This window comes from Thalassophryne amazonica, chromosome 6 (genome assembly GCF_902500255.1).
Source record: "Thalassophryne amazonica chromosome 6, fThaAma1.1, whole genome shotgun sequence".
NCBI lineage: Eukaryota > Metazoa > Chordata > Actinopteri > Batrachoidiformes > Batrachoididae > Thalassophryne > Thalassophryne amazonica.
This window is the reverse complement of record NC_047108.1, coordinates 125,174,772-125,201,079: the sequence shown is the minus strand read 5'-3', so window position 1 is coordinate 125,201,079 and position 26,308 is coordinate 125,174,772. Positions and strand designations below refer to the sequence as shown.

At 42.7% G+C, this 26,308-nt stretch overlaps 1 protein-coding gene across 2 annotated transcripts in view; it reads right to left on the bottom strand.

The window, feature by feature from the left end:
- pkig (protein kinase (cAMP-dependent, catalytic) inhibitor gamma) overlaps positions 1-26,308 on the bottom strand; it is an 81,683-nt gene that overhangs the window by 5,220 nt on the left and 50,155 nt on the right. For both annotated transcript variants that reach the window (XM_034173363.1, XM_034173364.1), the window contains exon 2: positions 17,035-17,216. In XM_034173363.1, the coding sequence (XP_034029254.1) occupies positions 17,035-17,188 (154 nt within the window). In that variant the 5' untranslated portion in view covers positions 17,189-17,216. The remainder of the gene's footprint in view (positions 1-17,034; positions 17,217-26,308) is intronic.

Below are 26,308 nucleotides of genomic sequence, written 5' to 3'. Positions count from 1 at the left end.
CCTTCTGAATGTACTGTAACCATTTAAAAAAAATAAAAACAAACCAAATTCTCCAACTATCCACCAACAGCACATTACACGTCAAACTGCTTTGTTTACTCATGAACGTACATGTTACTATCCTTTAGATTTTGGAGTTCTTTTCAAACATTTCAAAAAATTTAAAATGGAATATTTTACTAATACACTCACCGACCACTAGGGGTTGCTCACAGACCACCAGTGGTCCACGGCCCACTCTTTGAGAAAGATAATCAGCCAATAACAAAATTGAGACCTGTCATCACAGACGCTGATGTGTTGGTAATGATGGATTAAAATATATCTCAGATTACCTCTTTCCTCATATTTTTCCCACACAACACTCTGTAGAGGTTAATAATGGAAAAACAAAAGTGTGTGTGAGGAACACATCTCGTTTCTCTGACAGAAAGGACGACAGTGGTGCAGATCACCACACGTTATAACTATGCTCCCGCTAAAGCGTTTGACTGTGCAAAACATGAACAAGCTTAAAGTAGATGAACCACAGTGCACATATGTCAACTGAAGAACACCAAACTAAAACTACAGCAGGCACCAGCTCTAACCAGACTGAAAGACCAGAAAAATGTCCCTCAACCGGCCCAAATTGTGCTCCAACAGGCAGATTTGGCAAGTTTTAATAAACATGACTCAGTCAAACCTGCGAGCTACGCAAATTAGAAAGTCCCACAAACAATGATACAATTTAACAACAAGAACTGTCAAGTAACTTTCTCGTCTCTGTTTGGAGTTTTGTGGAGATAGGAATCGCCTTTTGAATGCTTGAATAACGAAGTTAGTTGCACAAAGAAATCAAGTAACAGTGAAAACACGATCATTGTGCCCAGAATGTTGGTATTTTGTTCATTGAACATAACATCCGATCGGTTAGCTGCTCAGTGAGGCATCCTAACATCTGATCGGTCAGCCGCTCTAACAACCGATCGGTCAGCTGCTCCGTGAGGCGTCCTAACAACCGATCGGTCTGCCGCTCCGTGAGGCGTCCTAACAACCGATCGGTCAGCCGCTCCGTGAGGAGTCATAACATCTGATCGGTTAGCTGCTCTGAGGCGTCATAAATCAAAATCAAATCAATTTTATTTATATAGCGCCAAATCACAATAAACAGTTGCCCCAAGGCGCTTTATATTGTAAGGCAAGGCCATACAATAATTACGGAAAAACCCCAACGGTCAAAACGACCCCCTGTGAGCAAGCACTTGGCAACAGTGGGAAGGAAAAACTCCCTTTTAACAGGAAGAAACCTCCAGCAGAACCAGGCTCAGGGAGGGGCAGTCTTCTGCCGAGACTGGTTGGGGCTGAGGGAGAGAACCAGGAAAAAGACAGGCTGTGGAGGGGAGCAGAGATCAATCACTAATGATTAAATGCAGAGTGGTGCATACAGAGCAAAAAGAGAAAGAAACACTCAGTGCATCATGGGAACCCCCCAGCAGTCTAAGTCTATAGCTTATATCTGTTGAAGAACTGTATTCTTCCGTCACATAGTAGCAGTCCTGATTCATTGTCTTTGTATACGGCCAGTCTGTTGAGGGTAGTGTCATGAAAGTTGACACCTTCCTGGGCTGCAAGGAAAAGGTCTCGAAGTGCATCTTCACACTCTCCAACAGCCAGAATGGCTAGCTTATCTTTGGCCTCCTCCTTTAGAGGTATTGCCTCCCACTTTGCCTTACAGACCGCTGAACCCTTCATCTTCCACCTAGTGGCAGCCCTCCACACCCAGGCAATGACTCTGACCAGTTTAGATAAACTGCTGAAACTCCTCTCATCAACAAGTAGCTTAACTACTGAGCCAGCAGGGGGCCTGCGGGCTGGAACTTCCTCAAGACAATCAGAGGTCATCGGATAGGTCACAGGTTCATTACAGTTAAGGGTTTGAAGTGCTGTACCCAGTTTTCTCTTCTCGGCTCTGGTCAGTACTGCTGAGAAAGCCTTTCTTTGAAGTTTCTCTATGCCCTCTTTGGCATTTGCTACAATCTCTGTAGCTGACTTTTTTTGGCCACTCCTCCACTGGCTGCCTCAGGAACTGAGGTCCATTTTGCCATTCTGAAACGTTGACATCCTCAGGACTTGCTCCTCTAGTTATATCAGCAATATTTACATCCCCTGAGATCCACCACCAGTCCCCGAGTGGTCCAGCCTTCTGAATTTCTCCGACCCTATTTGCAAAGAAGGTCTGGTATCCATAGTTATCTCGCTGAATGGCTCCCAACACAGTTTGGCTGTCCAGCAGGTGGAACCATCATTCTATTTCCATTCGGCTGTGCTTTTCGATGAATCTTTTGAGCCAGGTAGCGAACACTGCACCACAGATCTCTGCCTTGACCGGTTCTCCTTTCTGGTCCAGTGGTGCAAGTTTTGCCTTAGATTCAACCAATCTAACCTGGACGCCTTGCTCAGTCTCCCAGCTGAAGCATACTACAGCTCCAAAGCTCTTGTCACTTCCAGTGGTCTGACCAAGACGCACATGCTCCTCAAACAGTTTGATGGCTTCCTTTCGGAGGTTCCCAGAGAGGGGTTTGTCCCAAGTATTTCGTGTCAGACTTCCTCCCCCAGTTTCTTGGAATGCTTTCCTGACAGGTATGGCTCCTTTCTGTTTGATGGGTGAAACCAGGCCGATTGGATCATAGAGCCCAGCTACTTGGCTCAACAGCTCTCTTCTGGTCAGTGGGTCAGGAGTCTTCTCGCTTACTTACTCTTAAAGGAGGTCTTGGCCTATCATTTTCTTTCTCCTTCTTGAGAAGTTGATCGAGGCTGTTATGTAAAGCTTATCCTCCTGGACCAGGTATCCAACCCCTAGGGCTCTATTTTCACCCTCTTTCATCTGATTGGGAAGTATTATGATTCCACTTTCCCTTGTTGCCTTTCCTGATTCAGGCTTTTCTGTCTCCCAGTTCGTCTGCCTCCCACTTTGCGCTGACTGGACCCATGGCTTGAGAAAAAAAACCCCCAGCTCTCAGAATTTTCTCTAAACCCTCTGTCGTCTCATCCAGCCTCTTTGGGTCACAGTGGGACGTCAGGATATCATCAACGTAGTTGTCCTCTATGACTCTACGCTCCTCCAGGTGAGTAAACATCGGTAGCCTCGCTGTCTCCCACATAGCCAGCTGTGCTATGCATCCTGCTGGTCGATCACCCATGTTTACTCTAGTGACCGCGTACTCTCCGATCTCCTCATCCTGAGTATCTCTCCATAGGAATCTGTGGAGGTGCATCTCTCGGTCTTCCAACCACACAGAGTTGTACATCTTCCTGATGTCCCCCAGAGCTGCAAAAACCCCTCTCCTGAACCTGAGTAAAACTGCCCAGATTGGATTAAGAACATCTGGCCCCTTCAACAAGAGATCGTTCATACTCAGCCCCTTGAATTTTTGGCTGCTGTTCCATACGATGCGTATTGGCATTGTCAGAGTGGGGATTTGGTGCAATTAAGTGGCTCACATACCACACCGGCCCTTTCCAATTGTTGACACACTCCTTGGTGAGTTTTCTTGCTGCTCCTCTCGCAACCATTTCATGCACTTGAGCCGTGTAGGCAGTGTGCCACTTGGGATCCCTCCTGAGCTGTCTTTCGGTTCTCAGAAAGGTAGCCTCCACTGCACTCCTGTTATTAGGAAGAGAAGTTGGGTCTGCAATCCAGGGGTATTTTGAGTCCCAGTGTGGAGCATCTTTGTGGGCATCTGCTCGTAAAGTAGGTGAGGCCTTGCTTTATGATTTCAAGCTCCTTCTCATTCAATGTCATCTCCTTTCCCCCTGGTTGACAACTACTGCAACGACATCCACCACACTTTGGGTCACAGGCTGCTCCAATGCTATCCCATCTCCACCATTCCAGAAACTCTCTGCTTGCAACTGTGGTTTCAGCCAAGCTCTCTCCTCCCCCAATGATCTCTTCATATTTCACAGCAGCCATTCTCATGGAGCGGGCAAAGTGTGTTTCTGATCGGTGTGCTGTCATGTTAACTTCCTCAAAGAGATCTGGATGAGCTCCTCCTACAGTTTTTCCCAGTGGGCCATCCAACAAGACCAGGTCCCCAACGATCTTCACCCTTTGTGGGGCCAATCGACCTTCACGGTGGCTAATAAGCAGTTCAATGCTCTCTGGTCTTCCCAGATCCTCCAGCCCAACCTCTGGGAAGAATTTCTTCAACTGTTCAGGACTGATAACTCTGTGGACTTTGGCTATTTCATTTAGCCCATAGCAGATGACGTGGGCTTGTTCTGTCCCTCTGAGTGTCTTGACTCTCACCCTGAGTAGATATCGCATGGTAGTAACCCTCATAGCCATACCTCCTACTCCCTGGACAACTAACGTGACCTTCTCGCTCCTCAACTTAAGTCTTTCAGCAGCTCTGTGAGCAATGTAGTTGGTGTCCGATGCCAAGTCAATCTGGGATCCAACTTTCTGACCAGCATTAGAGACTTCTAACAGCATCATGATAACTGGCAGCTCTTCCAATCCATTCTCTGCCACCAGTCCCAGCTGTTCCTTTCTTGTACAGCTTGTTTTCGCAGTCATGTTGGTAAAAGCCCGCTTGCATTTTTCTGCCATTTCTGGGGAGAGTTCGGCTATAAATTTTTCTGGTTCCTCTGTAAGCTTGGGCTTTCTCCTGCTGTCTTTTCCACCTTTATCTTCCCCACCTCTTTTGGATTCCCCCCTTGGACAGAGAAAGTAATGGTGATTTGATGAGTTCCCCTTCCTGCAATCTTTATTTCTGCACAGGTAGGTTCCGATGCACTCATCCTCTTCTCCGTGACATCCCAAGCACTTTTCACATGCTCCCAGTTTCTTCACAGCACTTTACTTCTCAGCCAATTTCAATCCCTTGAACAGCTTACAGAAGAAAATTTTATCTGTATGGTTTTCATCTCCACAGAAAACACATCCTTCTTTCCATGTGGAACGTGTGAAAGCAGGTTTTTTTTTTCAAATTTCCTTTCTTGCTTCTCAGTTACACCGAGCTGTTCCAATTTCTCCAGAGTTTTCAAGAAGTTTAGGAGGCTATCAAAAAGACTGTCTCTTGTGACATTATTGTGGGGGTTCACCATAAATACAAGCCAGTCTTTCTTTACAGCATCTGGTAGCTTGCTTTCAACTGACTTGGTCACCAGTGGATTCTTGATGGCTCCTGTGTCCCTGAGCTCAGTGAGGTCTGCCACAGCTTTCTCGACGGTTTGGATTAGGTCAATCACCTTCCTTGGGTGATTTGGTCTCAGAGGAGGAATCTTATCAAGTTCTTCAATTATCTCCAGGGCAATTGTAGATTTATTTCCAAATCTGTTTTCCAATACACGAAACATGTCTTAAGCAGTGTTGTATGTTGACAGGTGGAGGTCTCTGGAGATCTTCTCATCCACACTATCTAAGAGTTGCATTTTTTTCACTTCCACTGAGCCGGTGGGTTCTCCCTGCTTTTGCAGGCTCTCCCAATCCCTTTTCCATCGGTGAAAGTCCCTTTTGCACCCATAAAATCTGGGCAGACTAACCGGCTTTATTCTCATAAGTGGTGCGGTGTGTGGAGCTGGTGCGGTTGCTATTCTGGCTGCTGCAGCTGAGGCTGCCACTTCTCCTTTGCAATACTCTGTGCCACAGCAAACTCTGCCCTTCTTGCTTCAAGCTTATTCTTGATCAATTTAAGGTCCTTTACTTGACCTTCCAGACCAGATTTCTCCTTGGCTGGAATCCACAACTCCCAAGCCACAAGGCTTTTAGTAGCTTCTTGGACCAGCTGTGACATGAAGGTCATCTGCACGTCACAGCCATCTTGATTTACAGCAGTGATTGGTATTGCAGCAGCATCATCACACGCTTTCTCTGCCTCACGGATTGATGTTTCTAGTTCATCCTCCCCGTAAACATGACCATAATTTGGATTGTACCAGCTCTCTGACTTCATCCAATTTTGATTGACAATCGTAAATTGTTTTCTCCAGGTCAGCCTCCTGTTGCTTGTCCAGTTCTGCTTCCTTATCAGCATCCTCAAGATCTGCCATTAAACCAGCTTTGTAATCATCATTTGCCTCACAGAGCTTTTTTGCTTCACAGGTGAGCTTCTTGAACTCCTCTTGTAGTTCACTTTTGGCCATGCCTTGTGCTGCTTGGGTGAGAAAATGAACTGCTTTGGTGAAAGCAATTTTAGTCAGGGTTCTTTCCTTCTTCAGTTGGGTCACTGTCTTCCCAAAAGCTTCCTCTGCCATTTTGTGAAGCTTATCAGTATATAAAGGAGTCCACTTAATTGCTTTGACAGCTTCGACGTTTTCTCAGGCCTTTAATCCTTTGTCAAGTTCTACAGTGTTTAAATTATTCAGCTTCTGCCCAAACTTGAAAAAGGCCTGGCAAAACCATGAAGAAAGAGACAGATCAACTCTTCCTCTTCTTGATTTTTAATTTGGAGGATTATTAGATTGAAAACCTTCAACAAAACAGAAATTTACATTCATCATCATCAAATCATTTTTCAAACCAAAACACTTATTTCATTTCGTTTATACATTTCAGTCCATCCATACCAGTAGCCTCTTCACAGTTTGCCCAAGCTGAGGCAGAGTGATCCTGCTGACAACCCGCCGACAGGTGTCTTCAGTCAGCTAATCAGCTGGAGTCAGTTTGGGGAGGAAGCTCACTCCTTCACCCTTCCTGCAGGTGGCATACTATGACTGACTTTGACTGACTGATTTTTGACTTTGACTCAACCGTCACCGTGCTGCCAGCCCGCATCATGTCCCACTAAATATGTGTAGAGCACACAACCTAACACAAAATCAACACCATCACTGGCAGTTAATAACATGCCTACAATTACAAACAGAATATAGTCTCACTGCATGATGGGAACTGATGCACTACAGGGCGTGACAGTATTTTTATGTCCAAAAAAAAAAAAAGCAGTGGTCAAGGAAAAAAGGGGTTTAAGTTAAAGGGACATTTTTTTTTTGTTTGTTTGAAAATAACTTGTACATCTTGTCTGCATTATTTTAATCTGGCACTAACGGGTTTAAAGGGCCCACAGAAAAGTGCAGCTCAACGTAATCATTTTCCTGTTTGAGTTTATATATTAAATCCTAAAAGTTCCACAATTATATGACTGCACTCACAGAAACAGCTGGAAACATAACTGAGGTCTGATAACAGCTCGCTTTAAATTTCAAGTTTAAAAAAGTGATGACCAATACTCGTTTTTGAGGAGGCAAATGCCTCAATCACTCTTTTTTCATGCATTTCAATCAGTCCAACTTCTACAGCTGTCTGTAACGAATCTGAGCCCACAGCTGTAAAACAAACAGAACATTAAATTAAGGCATTTATGTGGCTGTTTGGCCTCTAATGCCAGTTAATTTAGATTCAGTCCTTTAACAGATTTTTGACCAGATTTCAGGAGAGTTTGATGAATTAGAGGGAGGATGAAGTCTGCAACTCAGAAATTATGAATTTCAATGAATGCAGCAGCATTAAACAACCTTTGTGACTGATTCTCATGGTGATACATTTCTACCTCCATGTGACCACATGCACGTGATTCTGCATGTGGTTAAAATAGCCTACAGTGGGCGCTATAACACCACAGCACAGCTCTGACAGATTACAGAGGGAATGTCCACGAAGCAGAAAATGCTTGGTGGTGTGCCCTCGGTTGGTTGGTTGCCTGCCACTGTTGTGTGACAATTTGTCTTAAATACTGAGACAAGCTTCAACTGCTGGCACCTTAATATCAGCTGGTCACCACTAAAGAGACCATATTGTACAATATTGATTTGATCTAACTTTTACAGTTAAATACAATTTAGGATTCATGTCCGTAAAGTCCCACGTCTGCGCCCAGAACGCCTCCTCTAAAACAAGAGGTGGAATTAGCCACGATGTATCTATTTAATAGATTTCTGTGTGTTGATTTGGCTGAAGATTCTGGTGCATTTTTTAGTGCTGGACATTACTCATTGGGAGTACTAACTGCTGCACCTCTGTGCTGCTGCCCAGTTACATATGCATCACATTTCCGACAAACCAGATCAGATTTATACATAGATGAATTTAGTAATATGGTAATGTGGTGTGACAAAGGCCAAAATAACGTGATTTTCCCTCAAACTGTTCAAGGCTAGTTTGAAATTGCCTGGGGAAAATCAAAGTCTTTCGTATGCTATATTAAATTGAAGCTGTACAGCCTTTCAAATTTCACAAAACTGAAAATTTAGTTACAGAAATCCAAGCATTATAATGCCAGTTTATTTCTTTAACATGCTGCAAAGTTACAGCTCAATCTAATGAAAAGAACATTTATCTTGGGGGGAAGTTTATTTTCCTTGTGCAGAAGAACTTGCAGTAGGAAGTGCATGTGCGTGTGGTTTTGAGAGTACCTGTGACCTGACCCATTTGCAGGATGCATGTTCTCAGGGCGTACATGCTAATATCTGTAAGACGTCTTGTAAATCACTTCAGAGGTGTTGTCTAGTCACAAAAACAGCATTTTTAGATTTAGAAGTATTTATTTCCAAGGATGGGGCCGATCCGATCCAATATCGGTATTGGATTTCGATTCCAACATAATTCACGGATCGGAAAATTCCGATCCAAGCTGAGGACATTTCCGATCCAGGAACAGTGAGTGTGAGTGTGTGTGTGTTTTCTGCTGAAAAGTCTCCAAAAGTGATTCCCTGCTGGCTGCTCTGCTTGCTGGCTGAAAAATAGGGAAGGGATTTCCTGAACGGAGGTGTGTCTCAATGAGACTCACCTCTGTTTAGAAAATCCATTCCAGTTTTCAGCCAGCAAGCAGGCGAGCATTAAGTAGTCCTGTGGCTGACTAACTTTCATCTCAACATGTTTACTGTATTTTACACTCGAAACACCGCAAAGCAAGACAGCAACTTACGATCTTTGCAAAAAAGCCATTGTACCGAGATGCGGAAGCTCCGTCGCGACCTACAGCACAGAGAACTAAATCAAACATTTAAAAAAGTGCCACATTAACGAGCACAAGGATTTTGTTTTAGCCAGGACCAGAAAGATGAAAGCAGCCGGCAGGAAGGGGCGACGATTTACCCAGACTGACTTCAAATATGAGTAAATTAAACACTTTAATTTTTGGTGGTTTCTTGTTGCATTTTGGAAATGCGATCTCTTTTAAATGGTACATGTACCCGGGGGGGGGGGGGGCTTCTAGTGTTCAAGACATGAAACTTCAGCCACTGACCCAACAATAAACAAAAGTACTTAATTGTTTCCCCAAAACATCAACTCTAGGTTTGCATCTAGATGTATCTTCTGGCAAATTCTAACTTTCAGGTCTTCTTTTTAAAAAAAATCCTCCTCTATACCACTTAATCATGAAGCTGTATTACTGGGGATACAAAATATCCTCATATGAAATCAACAATAATGATAATATTAAAGCAAACAGATCTCTGGTATCAGAATAGTTATCGATATTGGCAGATATCCAAATTCTGGTATCTGGATCGTATCAGAAGTGAAAAAATATGTGGATCGTGCATCCCTATTTATTTCTCGCTACCTTTACAAAATATATGAGAACGCTCAATTTATACAGAAATATGCCTTTTCAGAGAGTTTTCATTCATCTTGGCTTATTTTTTTTCAAGCGAGCAGCCAGCTGACGTCACACTGCCTTTCTTTACTCTGACAGCCGCCACATCCTTCCCAGCATCCTTGCGAAGCTCCGAGGGAAGCTCCCACGTGTTCTATGATGTTGCTACCAAATGTAATTCATGGCGTCTGATTATTTGAAATTCTACCCTTCAGGAGTCAAAATTCTAAATTGTTTCCAGACAACACAAATTTAGATCATATTGGTAATATAATATTATGAATAAATACTAAGGAATAAAATTATCGTGTCTCAAAGAAATTGATTTTCATGGCTTAAATCTTAAAAAGCCCAAAGGCCACACAGCTTTACTCATTCAACATCTGCCTGGGTGGTTGTCAAATCTGCCTCGACATAGAATAAAGGTGTGGTGATATTCTTTGAAAAAGTAATAAATATGCATCTTCAGGCTCCTGGATTGGGAAAACAACAACAATCCAGAGAACAGGATGACAAATTGCTCTGACAGCAGATGCTCTGTGGTCATTCTGTTCATTGTGTCCTGGGAAATATGTATTTGTGTGGAAAGGAAATGAAAAGACACACAATCTCTGTCAGAGTGAGAACGAGTATGCAAACATGTTCGGACTAAAAATGTGACACCTCTGCTGAGTGCCGAGGAAGCACTGACTTTCTGTCATGATGGTGCGATAACAACTCATTTAACACTTAGACCAACAAAAGCAGAAGAGAGCACAAACTGAGCAAAAGCAGCTGTCTGTATTTTAATGTGTGTTCAGCTTTTCAGTGTAATTATGTGCACTATGTATACTCTCTTACACTTGTATACTGCATTTTAAAGGATTTCACATGAGGGTTTTACAATCTGTATGGATGCGCACATTTACAGGGAGTCCGTTTTTAAAATGCTCGTCAATAGCAGTAAAATATACCTTTAAATGAACAGGATCAGGGATGAACAGAATTCTATCTGAGCCTGAAGGTGAAAACTGTCAAATTAAATACAGAAGTCTACACTGATGTGTTAAGAGGTATCACACAGAGCAGCGATAAACAAAATATATCTACTGGACAAACACTCCGTGATGTCATTTGCTGAAGAGTGGGTTTGAAGCTCAAATAGGGCACTTCCAAATGTTGCCATCTTGGCATGATCTGGCCACCCACTTCCCAGCCATCCCATGAATGGATAAAAGAGGGTGGGGAACAGACAGGACTGGTGTGACAAATGAAACATGACCAGTTTCACACTGAGCAAAAAAAAACAAAAAAAAAACGCTAAAGCTAACAGAGGCTTGCAAAATGGCTACAGGTACCCTGACACTTGCACAACTTTGATCCGCACACTTGCACGCACTCTGCCGTGCAAAACAGCAAACTCGTCGCAAACTGTTGTAAACTGTGCACGGCTTCATGCAAATGCGCAAAGAAAATTTTGAAATGTTCAAAATCTCTGTCACCCATTAATTACATGAACTTCACGTGAATACTGTAGAAAATTACAAAAACACTGCGTGTGAGCGCGAGTGATTGACTCAGCGCACTGCATCACAGCGTAGCTCATCTGAAAGATTATAACATGTTAAATCTATCATGAACATAATTTTACAGCTGTTCATAAGAAGGAATGAACATGCAACTGTTTTACCAAGCCATTACAACATAAATAATTACCTTTTAGACAAATGTAAACTCCACCTCATCCAGCACAGGAGAGAGAGAGATAGAGGGGAAAAAAAGCTGCTACTGAAACAGTCCTCTGTGATTCCAGTAGCGATTAGAGCCATTTTTAATCAGCAAAACTTAAGAGAAAATTATTAATCCGCTATGAAATAATTATTTTATATACGCAGCATCCAGTGCACAAAGTGCTGCATCCAGCTGGAAGTACAGCGGGTAGCATTTTCACGACGAAGTGCGCGAGGGTGCGGGACCAAAAGTCGTGCAAGTGTCAGGGCACCATAACTTGGATGCTGGTATTAAAAACCATGACTGGAATACTGCCTCAGTAACAATGGAGCCAACCAAGCTATAGCCAGAGACCTGTTAGGCAGCACTATGTGCTCACAGCACACTATCGCTAACAGAGAAATTAACACTAAAATTTCACTCAGTGGAAATAGTAGTGTACAGACTGCTGGTAACGTGTAATTTAGTAATGCATTACTGTAATCTGACTTTTTTTTTTTTAGTAACAAGTAATCTAATGCGTTAAGCTTTCTAAATCAGTAATTCGATTAAAGTTACTTCTCCAAGTCACTGTCTGTTACCATTTTTTTGTATTGTGGGTCAATGGCAGCAGCCCGTGGGGCAGGAGGAGGTCGCGGTTCCACTGAACTGCCCACTTTGCCCACAAAGCGTTTGATGCTGTGAGCTTTTCATCTGTTTTCTGCAGTGCAGCTCCGAGTTGAAAAAACAGCTGTTGCCTCTCAAAGCGTGGTGACAGCAGCAGACCTGCACTGAGCTTTACAAAGACATTTTTATGCTTTTTTTTTTCTCTTTAAAACTCTGTGACACTCCGTGTATGTCCTCGCTAAAACAGCTGATCCACATGATTAACAAACGCTTGTTTTTCCACCCAAATGCCCCTAAGGTCTCTTTGAGGATGACATGAAGTTAAAAAAAAAAAAAAACGCTGAAAAACAAAACAAAAAAATTCCTACCTGTCAATCTGGTCGTGCTTTGTCCATAAATACACGCTATCAATTCCTCCTGCTCAGACGGTCATCCAGGGGCAAATTCAGGCACAAAGGGGGTGTGGGGGGGGGGCCCTCCCCCACAACCCTAGATTAAAGGTTCACCTTTGAAGACAATTTTCATACTACTACTACTGCTGCGAATACTATAATAATAATTTTAACAACTAAAATGTTAAGAAATAATTTAAGTGTGAATGTAATAGTTACATTTATAAATAATGTAGATTATATGGTTAAGTTTTCCATTACAGTGCTGTCAACAGTTAAAAATAAGGTCAAGAAAACTGACTTTTTTTTTAATAAAACAAGTATTTATGTTCATTGAAGTCAAGAAAGGATAAAGTGAGTATTAGCAAAACGGCAGAGGGTGCTGTTGGCAGCTGCTGAAAGTAACTAATAAAGTAACTAGTAATCTAACTTAGTTACTTTTAAAACTGAGTAATCAGTAAAGTAACTACGTTACTTTTTCTAAGGAGTAATCAGTAATTGGATACTTTTTCAAAGTAACTGTGGCAACACTGTGTACAGACTTCTTAAATGGTCTGTTTGTCCAGTTATCTCCACAGCAAGCCATAATATCTCAGATGTCTGTAATGAAAAGCTCAGAAAAGACAGTCTAATCCAGAACAGATCGCAGCCTTGGCTAGCAGGACCAAGCACCCAGCAGATTAGCTGTCAACTCATACAGACCATGCCCCTAAGAATTCATAATTTTGTTCTCTCTACCAGGGTGTTAACATGTTTGTGTTTGCTGTAACATGGGCATCAGGGGACTGACATTTTTTGAACTAGCCTCAATTGGCCATTCAAGCATTTGCAAGATTTGCCAGTTCTGTGTGGACTTTATTTTTCAGCACCGGAGTTTGGGGCTTGGCTGAAAGATACACGTAGCTTGCATTAGCATGTGCAATTGATTTGAACCTTCATATATCAGGGCTGTGAAATGAAAATTGTAAATCCGAGGAAAATTTGCAGGGGGTCTGGGGGGGCATAGGCCCCAGAAGCCGGGGTCTCGGGCTCCATGGATCCCAGAAATCAAATTAATTTTTTATCTAATGATACATTTTCTCCTGGAAAAAAAAAAAAAAAAAAAAAAATTCAAAATTAGTGCATATTTAAATGACCCCGTATTCAAAGATCATGCTGAAAAAACAGAATATGACGTGGAAGTAGGACCTGGAATGATTTTCCTTTTAATTATAAACCAAATAATGCATTAACTCAGAACAATTAAACTACATGAAATTCATGAAGACTGAAAAGACTGTTACAGCATTTCAAAAACCACAGCTAAAGCTTGGAGAATATTTTGAAATTATGGTAAAATATCAATAACATACTTTTTAGTAAAAAAAACAAAACATTCTTGTGTAAATTCCTGTAAATCCACTCAAAGCCACAGTGTCTTTTTTTCCCCATGAAAAAGTCTACATTAATAAAAACTCATTTACATTATTGTGTAAATTCATGTAAATCCACTCAAAGCCACAGTCTTTTTTTTCCCAATGAATGAAAGCCCAGATTAATGAAAAAAAGTCACATAATCTTGTCTAAAATCCTGTTTGAACAGCACAATGTTTATTTTTCATAAAGAGAAAAATTCTTACCGTGTTTCCTGAGAGGGCACAGTTCACTTTTCCCATTTCTTTTATCTTTCAGGTGTGTTGATGAAGCCGGCAACAATTCCACAGATTATTGTCCTTATCAGACTTTTCCAAGCTGTTTTTCTCGCCATCTTGCCTGTTTCAAGCTGAAAACCTCCACATTTCAGGCTCTATTGATCCAGGACGTCGTGAGAGAACAGAGAAGTTTCAGAAGAAGTCAGTTTCAGCATTTTATCCAGATATTCCACTGTTAAAGGAGATTTTTTTTAATGAAAGACGTGCGGACAGATTGCAGCATCAGCTCGCAGCCGCTGCGACGCTCCGCCACAGGAAAAACACCTCTGTTGGAAGCCTTAAGGACAAGTTGGAACATGTCCAGCTGTTAAACAATTTCTCATATACTCACTCCACTGAAAGCCATCAAAAGCCGCCTGGATTTTACAAATGGTTATCAACACAGAGGTGTTTTTCCTGTGCCGCCGCACTGCACCGGCTGCGTCCCGACATGCGGACCCATCAGCACGTCTTTGATCAAACAAAGCGCCAGTCTCTCAGCAACCTCACAGAAAAGAAATTCCGACGAGGGGCTGGACGACTCCTCCCACAAGGAGTGCTCACAGGCAAATGACGTCACCGACAGGCGTGGAAAAACTCACGCATGTGCAAGAGGGTTCAAGCATGTCTGACGTAAAAACATATGAATGAAATCCATATAGTTTTTGAAAAAAATAAAAAGGACCTATACTTTATTGACAGCCCTCGTATTCAATCGGAGAGACCCTTTCTCTCCGATTGTTCTGTCTGAGTTATTTTCATTAGTTACTTCCTCCAAACCATCAACATGTTTATTAGACCCCATTCCTACCAGGCTGCTCAAGGAAGCCCTACCATTAATTAATGCTTCGATCTTAAATATGATCAATCTATCTTTAGTTAGTTGGCTATGTACCACAGGCTTTTAAGGTGGCAGTAATTAAACCATTACTTAAAAAGCCATCACTTGACCCAGCTATATTAGCTAATTATAGGCCAATCTCCAACCTTCCTTTTCTCTCAAAAATTCTTGAAAGGGTAGTTGTAAAACAGCTAACTGATCATCTGCAGAGGAATGGTCTATTTGAAGAGTTTCAGTCAGGTTTTAGAATTCATCATAGTACAGAAACAGCATTAGTGAAGGTTACAAATGATCTTATGGCCTCAGACAGTGGACTCATCTCTGTGCTTGTTCTGTTAGACCTCAGTGCTGCTTTTGACACTGTTGACCATAAAATTTTATTACAGAGATTAGAGCATGCCATAGGTATTAAAGGCACTGCGCTGCGGTGGTTTGAATCATATTTATCTAATAGATTACAATTTGTTCATGTAAATGGGGAATCTTCTTCACAGACTAAGGTTAATTATGGAGTTCCACAAGGTTCTGTGCTAGGACCAATTTTATACACTTTATACATGCTTCCCTTAGGCAGTGTTATTAGACGGCATTGCTTAAATTTTCATTGTTACGCAGATGATACCCAGCTTTATCTATCCATGAAGCCAGAGGACACACACCAATTAGCTAAACTGCAGGATTGTCTTACAGACATAAAGACATGGATGACCTCTAATTTCCTGCTTTTAAATTCAGATAAAACTGAAGTTATTGTACTTGGCCCCACAAATCTTAGAAACATGGTGTCTAACCAGATCCTTACTCTTGATGGCATTACCCTGACCTCTAGTAATACTGTGAGAAATCTTGGAGTCATTTTTGATCAGGGTATGTCCTTCAATGCGCATATTAAGCAAATATGTAGGACTGCTTTTTTACATTTGCGCAATATCTCTAAAATTAGAAAGGTCTTGTCTCAGAGTGATGCTGAAAAACTAATTCATGCATTTATTTCCTCTGGGCTGGACTATTGTAATTCATTATTATCAGGTTGTCCTAATAGGTCCCTGAAAAGCCTTCTGTTAATTCAAAATGCTGCAGCTAGAGTACTGACGGGGACTAGAAGGAGAGAGCATATCTCACCATATTGGCCTCTCTTCATTGGCTTCCTGTTAATTCTAGAATAGAATTTAAAATTCTTCTTCTTACTTATAAGGTTTTGAATAATCAGGTCCCATCTTATCTTAGGGACCTCATAGTACCATATCACCCCAATAGAGCGCTTCGCTCTCAGACTGCAGGCTTACTTGTAGTTCCTAGGGTTTGTAAGAGTAGAATGGGAGGCAGAGACTTCAGCTTTCAGGCTCCTCTCCTGTGGAACCAGCTCCCAATTCAGATCAGGGAGACAGACACCCTCTCTACTTTTAAGATTAGGCTTAAAACTTTCCTTTTTGCTGAAGCTTATAGTTAGGGCTGGATCAGGTGACCCTGAACCATCCCTTAGTTATGCTGCTATAGACTTAGACTGCTGGGGGGTTCCCATGATGCACTGAGTGTTTCTTTCTCTTTTTGCTCTGTATGCACCACTCTGCATTTAATCATTAGTGATTGATCTCTGCTCTCTTCCACAGCATGTCTTTTTCCTGATTCTCTCCCCTCAGCCCCAACCAGTCCCAGCAGAAGACTGCCCCTCCCTGAGCCTGGTTCTGCTGGAGGTTTCTTCCTGTTAAAAGGGAGTTTTTCCTTCCCACTGTCGCCAAGTGCTTGCTCATGGGGGGTCGTTTTGCCTTTTGCCTTACAATATAAAGCGCCTTGGGGCAACTGTTGTGATTTGGCGGTATATAAATAAAACTGATTTGATTTGATATTTTAAAAACTCAGTGAAGATCACAATTATAGAGTAAAACACTAATACCCCGCCCCCCTACTCCCCATGATGAAATCCACGGAATTTCGCAGATCCGCGGCGTTTTCACAGCCCTGATTTATAGTCCACTAACATTTCTGGCCATGCTAACTGCAGATGATTTTTGCATGTTCTTCAATGTATGTTCTGTATTCGGAAATTTCTGGGGGGAAAAAAAAAAAAAAAAACTTTTGTGGTACTACACAAAAATTCAAATAAATGCAGTTACAACAGAACATGATGTCATGTATCTGCAAATTCAGTCACAGGTCTCGACCTGATCCAGTGAAAACTAGCGTTAATGCTGTCGCTGGGCTAGGTACAGGACTCGTACTGGGTTACTGACCTGCAGCCTTCAGGTCCATCTGTGCCAGGTCTTTGGTGAGATCACTCGTAGTGGCCACCACCGTGCTCTCTCCCGAGATGTCGGGCACTGCGTTCCTGCGGCCAGTGCGATCACAGTTGATAAAGTCTGAATATGACGTCTCCACGTCCATCATCTGTCCATGACCAGCGCTCTCATTACACCTGCAAGAGAGACAATGAGTCAGGCATGGATGTGCTACAAGAAGCAAACAAATCAATATGCCACCTTCCTGCAAAGAAGCCCGTGAGACGACACCTTACTGTGTCAGTGCGTTTCTGCTTTGGAAAAATCACGACACACACACACACAGGTAGGTTTGAGGGAAGCTCAGTTCTGGGCTGTTCAAAGGGCAACTAAGGGTAAAGAATGATGAGTGAGAAGGTGTGCGGAAGCATTCCAACAAGCTACAACGGTGACAGCTGTCAGAATGAATGAAGGGGCCATTTCTATTTCTGCACACTGACTAACAGCACTACTGACATCTGTGTTAATTGGGCATCCTAATTACATCAGGAAAAACAAGAGCTTGCTCTAAATCTCTCAGTTGAATAGTGTCATTTGAATAGTCATACACCTCCACACAGTTCTGTCCAAAAAGTACTTATTCAGCCCCCCCAACCTTATTAATGGACATTGAGAAAAGCAGCAAGTCAACATGGAAACAACAAATAAAGGGCCATTTACATGGAACACGCAAAGTGCTCTGTAACCCATTATTTCCAGCTCTGTGCAGAAGTTGATGCCAAGGAAAGTGGCACGCGCCCTCGCTGCACGCAGCTCATCGGTGCACGTGCCATCGCCGCACAGCATCAGTGCACTATCAAAGTACAACCAAATTCAACTGTCTGAGGTGCCCTGTAAGGAATACTTTTGCAGCTAATAGACATGAGACATCCAGTCCAACACAGAGGAAACCAATTTGTTTGTTTATTTATTTGGATCCCCAATAGCTACAGCTGAGATGCAGCTATTCTTCCTGGGGTTCACACAAATCAACAAACACAATATACAGAAATTAAAAATGCATTCAAAAATATATAAAATGAGAAATAATTTTAAAAATAGGGGGAAAAACAAAACCAAAACAATCAAGTTCCAATTAAATTAATCTTCACATCTCGCCAATTCATATATACAAAACACTTACCTATAAATTATCAAAAATTAAGCCCAGATTGCTTATTATGTCCATAAATGTCATTTTAGAAGGTTTTGGCCCTGATCGATTCCGAGTCATCTGATTTTGAGTATCTGCCGATACCGAGTCCCGATCCGATACTTTAAAAAAACTGAATGAACAATGAACAAATGCTAAATATATAATAATTTCATTTTAATCACCTTATTTTATTATTTATCACTTAAACAGTGCACCACTTCTTGAGGTAGCTTGAACAATCAAGTAATAATCTACCAGACTTTAAAAATGTACAAATTTCCATGTTATTTTATTTGTCTAAAAATAAATGTCAAAGGGGCAGCACGGTGGCTTAGTGGTTAGCACTGTTGCCTCACAGCAAGAAGGTCGTGGGTTCAATTCCTGTGGCCTTTCTGTGTGGAGTTTGCATGTTCTCCCCGTGTTTGTGTGGGTTTCCTCTGGGTGCTCCGGTTTCCTCCCACCTCCAAAGGCATGCGGGTTAAGTGGATTGGAATCTTTAAATTGTCCTTAGGTGTGTGTGTGTGTGTGTGTGTGTGTGTGTGTGTGTGTGTGTGTGTGTGTGTGTGTGTGTGTGTGTGTGTGTGTGTGTGTGTGTGTCTGTCTGTTTGTGGCCCTGTGACAGACTGGCGTCCTGTCCTGGGTGTACCCCGCCTCACGCTCTATGACTGCTGGGATAGGCTCCAGCCCCCCGCGACCCTTAATTGGACTAAGCGGTAGAAGATGAATGAATGAATGTCCAAGGTTCCATATGTTAAACAAGAAATTATCTAATCTGAAATAACAGGTGGTTGTAATTTATAGATGAAAGGTTTTTAAAGAACCATTTATTGATTTAGCTATTTTAATTACAAGTGTTCTAAACTTTTTTAAACAGTAATCAGAAATTTTGAGGTAACAAACAACAACAAAAAAAACCATTTCCAAGGATTTTTCTTCAGACACGTGGTTTCTGCACTGATCTGTGGTTCAAATCTCCGCCTGACTGAAAAATCACTAAGGGCCCTTTGGTCTTTAATCCCCTATTGCTCCCGGTGTGTAGTGAGCGCCTTGTATGGCAGTACCCTGACATCGGGGTGAATGTGAGGCATAATCGTAAAGCGCTTTGAGCTTCTGATGCAGATGGAAAAGTGCTACATAAATGCAGTCCATTTACCATTTGTACAGATCAGTGGTTTCTGCCACGAGTCTTCCGTGTTTTGGCCTGACGCATCGTTCCTATTGGACAGCGCGAAGCTACGTCACAGCTCAGAGCGTCGAAAGTTCAAAAGTCAACTTGAAAAAGTAAAAAAAAAAAAAAAAAAAAAACAACAACTTACATTTGCGTCCTGACAGTCCTCAGTGTCCCTCTGATGCTTTATCAGTGTTCAACAAGTTCAGAGCAGCGCAGTGAACGTGAATGAAGATGGGAGCTCTTTAAGATGCGCTCCTAAATGTGATGAGTGTGCACGTCGCTCGTGCGCACACCATCTCTCGCTCGATTTTGCAGACAAACGATCACAGGACAATTTGTTTTTTTCTTTTTGTTAATCAGATGACAGATCGTCGTCCTGAGGACTTGGTCAGCACCGGGTCCTGCTGCACACGGAAGGATGACTGAGCAAGAGTTTCAGTGGGAAAGTGTCCATCATCCTCTTGTCATTCCATCGAGGCATCAGGATGAGTGCGTAAACACACAAACAGCAGTTCTGCGAAAAGAAACTTTGCGCGCGTAACTCCCCCCACCTCTGTCCGGTTGAGCTTATGTTTTTTCTTTTGCTCAATAAAAAAAAAAAGAAAAAAAAAAAAAAAGATTGGGTTGAACAAGCGCCAAGGCGTGCTCCCGTCAGAAGCGTCACGTCAAAACCCGAGCTAAAGTGACGCTTCTGACGCCTCTAAAAAGCAACGCGTCTCACGCCTCTGATGCTTCCGACGCGTGAAAGGCCCATTAATCTGCAATAATGAGCCTGAAATAGCACTGATCAAAATAATGAGGATAAAATCTATATCGGATTCCTGATCGGGATGCAACATCTGATTTCGATCAAGTCTGAAACCACGAGATCGGGCCCGATTTCCGATCACGTGATCGGATCGGGACGTCCCTACTTTGAATGTGGCATGACTGTTGGTGCCAGATGGGCTGGTCTGAGTATTTCAGAAACTGCTGAACTACTGGGATTTTCACACACAACCAGGGTTTCATAGAACGGTCTGAAAAAGAGATGATATTCAGTGAGGGACTGTTGTGTGGACGAAAATACCTTCTTGATGTTATAAGTTAGAGGAGAATAGGGACTAGTTGAATGGGCGACTGCGTGATGCCATCATGTCAATACTGATATTAGCAAGGTGCACCTAATAAAGTGGCCAGTGAGTGTATATATGGGGACTAGAGTTATGGTATGATTTACTGGGTGTATATACACATATACAGATGAAACAGTTTACAAATAAAAACAAGTCAGTGACCCGATTGCGATTAATACCAAGCAAGTAAGCTTTGGTGAGACAAATTCAGTTTGTTCAGTTTATCATTCAGCCAGCATTAGCTAATGTATTTACTTTGTGCTAAAGGCTAGGCTAATGCTAACCACACTAGTATCAAGTTTTATTTTCATATTAATCACACACTTCAGACAAACTGCTGGCAGCTCAATGAGATAAACTGGGTCTCTGTAATTTGTCTCCTCTGTCACAATTGTAACAAAAGTCCCTAAACTGGCACAGGCTCATCTCAAATTTTCGGACTTGTTCCAGCAGCTGGCAGATAAGCGACATAGAAAACTGTGCCTCCTCAACAGCAAGTGAGATGTATCTGGTGTGAAGAGGTCCGCATTCGCTTAAACCAAACTCGACGATCAGTACCACACTTTGCATGTTCGATATGAAAGACCCATAAACGTGTTCGTAACCAAAGAATAAGTAGATGCGGGGACCAAAAGAGCAACTGCATCAAGTGGTCCAAGCACCCATTAGTCACTCATTCCTCTTCTCAGCCCGTCTAGGTCATGTATCCTGACAGCCACCAACACACTATACAGCTCCAATTCTGCACAGAAACAACATAAGCAAATAAGATCAGCTATCAGCTAAGCTACACTCAACAAAAATATAAACGCAACACTTTTGGTTTTGCTCCCATTTTGTCTGAGATGAACTCAAAGATCTAAAACTTCTTCCACATACACAATATCACCATTTCCCTCAAATGTTGTTCACAAACCAGTCTAAATCTGTGATAGTGAGCACTTCTCCTTTGCTGAGATAATCCTTCCCACCTCACAGGTGTGCCATATCAAGATGCTGATTAGACACCATGATTAGTGCACAGGTGTGCCTTAGACTGCCCACAATAAAAAGCCACTCTGAAAGGTGCAGTTTTGTTTTATTGGGGTCCAGAGCATCCCAAACATGCTCAATGGGTGACATGTCCGGTGAGTATGCCGGCCATGCAAGAACTGGGACATTTTCAGCTTCCAAGAATTGTGTACAGATCCTTGCAACATGGGGACGTGCATTATCCTGCTGCAACATGAGGTGATGTTCTTGCATGTATGGCACAACAATGGGCCTCAGGATCTCGTCACGGTATCTCTGTGCATTCAAAATGTCATCAATAAAATGCACCTGTGTTCTTCGTCCATAACAGATGCCTGCCCATACCATAACCCCACCGCCACCATGGGCCACTCGATCCACAACATTGCCATCAGAAAACCGCTCACCCACACGACGCCACACATGCTGTCTGCCATCTGCCCTGGACAGTGTGAACCGGGATTCATCCGTGAAGAGAACACCTCTCCAACGTGCCAAACGCCAGCGAATGTGAGCATTTGCCCACTCAAGTCGGTTACGACGACGAACTGGAGTCAGGTCGAGACCCTGATGAGGACGACGAGCATGCAGATGAGCTTCCCTGAGACGGTTTCTGACAGTTTGTGCAGAAATTCTTTGGTTATGCAAACCGATTGTTTCAGCAGCTGTCCGGGTGGCTGGTCTCAGACGATCTTGAAGGTGAACATGCTGGATGTGGAGGTCCTGGACTGGTGTGGTTACACGTGGTCTGCAGTTGTGAGGCTGGTTGGATGTACTGCCAAATTCTCTGAAACGCCTTTGGAGACGGCTTATGGTAGAGAAATGAACATTCAATACACGAGCAACAGCTCTGGTTGACATTCCTGCTGTCAGCATGCCAATTGCACGCTCCCTCAAATCTTGCGACATCTGTGGCATTGTGCTGTGTGATAAAACTGCACCTTTCAGAGTGGCCTTTTATTGTGGGCAGTCTAAGGCACACCTGTGCACTAATCATGGCGTCTAATCAGCATTTTGATATGGCACACCTGTGAGGTGGGATGGATTATCTCAGCAAAGGAGAAGTGCTCACTATCACAGATTTAGACTGGTTTGTGAACAATATTTGAGGGAAATGGTGATATTGTGTATGTGGAAAAAGTTTTAGATCTTTGAGTTCATCTCATACAAAATGGGAGCAAAACCAAAAGTGTTGCGTTTATATTTTTGTTGAGTGTATAAATCCAGCAAAGGCCGGAGGCTTGGAATCACAAACACCTAAAGAACAAAGAAATAATAAAAAAAAGTAGGTACAATATAGTGACCAGGGGTCTGTCCGTTCCAAAACGCTTCTGCTCACATTCCTTTAATATCATTCAAAAGGTCTCACAATTGTTTTCTGTCTGTTAGGTCCAGTATGAGCACACTGTGCCAAAAAGGAAACACCCTGGGTCATTTATTCCCTGAGAAGTCACAAGTTCCACAGAGATGTTGACAAAGCAACTGTGAAATCTGCCCGTAATCATTTATTGTTCAGGGTTTGACAGCTGCTATCTGACAGATACAGTGAAGTAACGACAGGAAAGAGAAAGAGAGAGAGAGAGAGACGTGACAGAGAGAGAGAGAGAAATGGTTGCCCAAACCGAGACTCCGACCTCACCTGAAGGTATGCGGCAGATGTCTCAGCCAAGCATGTCTCGGCCGCCAGCATGCTAAGTGAAGGATAATCTTTAAACCTCCGTGGGAACACGAGTACCTGAGAAATGTCACCAGCTCTGGGCTGCTAGCATTTCTCAGAGTACTCCTTCAAAAACACAAGAGCCGCTCTGTATTCCCCGCTGCAGATGGTGGGGTGATCCTGTTAGATTACCAGAGACAGCCGGTCTCTACAGTCACTGCTGAACCACCTCACTGTGGGAGGCTGATTTTACAACCATTTTTACCACCTTAAGCTAAAGGAAGCAATGCAGTCACTCAGCAAGTTTTAAGTGGAAAAATCCAAACGAGAACAAGTCGACACCCTCCGTTTATCCCCTCCACCGTCTGTGGGGTCAATGTTGTGGTTTCCTTTTTCCTCCTTCAAGGACCCAGTTCTTACATGGCTGATGGGAGTCCCATCCAATTGCCAATTGTTTAATTACTCTGCTCACCTGTGCATGTGGATCAAATTCTGCCATGAGATCATTAACCCGTTTCCATGGAGGCGTGATGTTGATGAGTTGCATTCTGCTCTCGACGGCCTGGTCTCAGCTGCGGATGCTTAACGGTGCTGCTTTTAAAACAGGAATTCATCCTCGATATGCACAAAGCTCACTGCAATGATGAACTTGTTTTTGTAGCACTGACAGAATGCGGCACTGTAGGTCGTCACCGCCATTCACCTGCTGCAATTTGTAAAATGGAAATATGAAAAGTGACTTGAAAACAGATTAGCTGTGAAGGTGAAGCAAACAGCATTTGGGTGTATCAGCTGAACTTAATTCATCTTTTAGTCAGTGCTGACTGAAACATGAGTAACCGTGCCCTTCACGGAAATTAGTACTCTAAAAAGGAAAGAGGTGGGTGAGTACATGTGTAACTAGAAGGGCACTCGTGTGCACACGAGTGGCAACTGTATTCAACCTGCACTGACAAGCAAAGGGGGTCAAAAATCCCCACTCTGGTGTAGAAACAGGGTGTTAGAAGAATTAGCAGCATCAATTAGCTCCTTCAAATCATCGTCCGCGAGCAAAACAACGCGATGTTTAGCTAGTCACCGCCCCGGTAGTGTGAGCATGCGCGGTGGTCGTGGCATGCAATAACACATTTCATATAGCACCAAAACTGTACGCTAAACAAGAACTATTGCACGGTCAATGAAACACAAACGGCAAATGGTATGAATAATGCATGTCACATGACATACAAGCCAACAATCAAATGACAAGGATCCACTCAGTCGTTATATAAAACCAGCTATTTAATGACAGGCTGCGGTACTGATTTGCACTGATCATTGTAATCTGGTGCAATCTGAAATGTTATTTGGACTCATTTTTTTGTGACTATGCATGATCATTTTCTGTATCAACATTTTTCAGATAACACTTGTTTGTCGAACCTGAACATTTGCACATTTAAAGGGTCCCTGCCACGCCATGACGTTTTTACATATTCTTGAACAATAAAAAAAGCTTTTTCCACATGTCTGTTTTTTTTTGTTTTTTACCATAAAATTACACTGAACAAGTATTTAGACGTTTCGTTACCCATCTGAGAATTTGAATTTACCGCCTCTGAGTTGACCTACTTTTTCGCTGCGACGGATGTGACGTCATTGGAGTAGCTGTGTCACAGCGCCGCTCTGTTTACCAACACGGCAGACACGGACAGCGAAGGCATAGTGCTTATGTTCATTCAAAGTAGATTAGATGTGATACAATTTATGATTACAGATGTTCTGTATGTGTATTTTAGACAGGAAAGTCTCCATTCAGCATAAACATTTTTCTACAGTATTATGCCTGGTAAAATTTGACAACAGATATAGAAGTAAAATTTTCTTTTATTTAGAAATCTTTCCCCCCTTTTCTCCCATCCCATGTGAGTCTACAGCTTTTCAGATAAAGATTTGCAATCATTTCCTTTGAATAAAAAGTGAAGAATTAGCAATCACAAGAAGCTGACTTATAAATGATTAAATATATACAGAATGTACAGAAACTTTATTTTCAGTGATTTTAGAACAAACTCCTGAATTTAAGCACACTGTGCTGCTGAAATAATTTTTTCATACACAAACACACCGTGCCAGGAATAAATGATCATTTATAAGAAAGTGGTGAGTGAACAAACCATTCTGTGTTGTCCTCCACAACGCTGCTGTTGTCAGCTGACAGCTGTGCTTCATCCTCTTTCTGTCGCGTTTGGCTTGAACATACACGGTTTGGAGCCGCTCATTATTTACACCGTTAATCTCTTCATCAGAAACTTCCTCATCTTCTTCAAAAACAATCGATATGTCACTTAAATCTTCACTATAATCGCGCACTATGCCTTCGCTGTCCGTGTCTGCCGTGTTGGTAAACAGAGCAGCGCTGCGACATCTACTCGAATGATGTCACATCCATCGCAGCAAAAAAGTAGGTCAACTCAGAGGCGGAAAATTCAAATTCTCAGATGGGTAATGAAACGTCTAAATCCTTGTTCAGTGTAATTTTATGGTAAAAAAACCAAAGACAACATGTGGAAAATGTTGGGAAAGTGTAGGAACACGGACCCACAACAGGGGGCGCAAATGAACGGACAATGGAGTAAGTCAAAATAACAACGCTTTACTGTTGTGAATGTGCACAACGAATACAACCAATTACAGAAATGGACAAAAGTCAATACACAAAGGTGTCGTGTGGGCAGGCTCGAAGATAGGAGACGCCTCTCCAAGGTAAGACCGGAACCACACGGCTTCCTCCGCCACAGGACCCCGGGAATACTGGAGCCGCCAAGTCCCGAACTCCCAGGTGGCCACTGCCTCCGCGTGTCGGACCTGGTACTGCTGGCGAGGGAAAAAGAACAGTTAGATGGGGGCGCGTTTGCACCCAGAACTCCGAACGGCAGGAAAGGTACCTCCACCTCTCGTTGGAACAGTAAACCAATAACTAGCTCAGTCAAAACTGTGTACTCAGTAGGCTTTGATATGTTACCTCTCTGGTAGAAACGATATCTCGGCAATGAGGTGGAGATGCCGTCCTGCTGATATACCCCACTGATGATTGCCGTCAGCTGTCTCAGGTGATGGGTGACAGCTGTCACCGAGGCTGCTCCCGTGAGGCGGCGGCG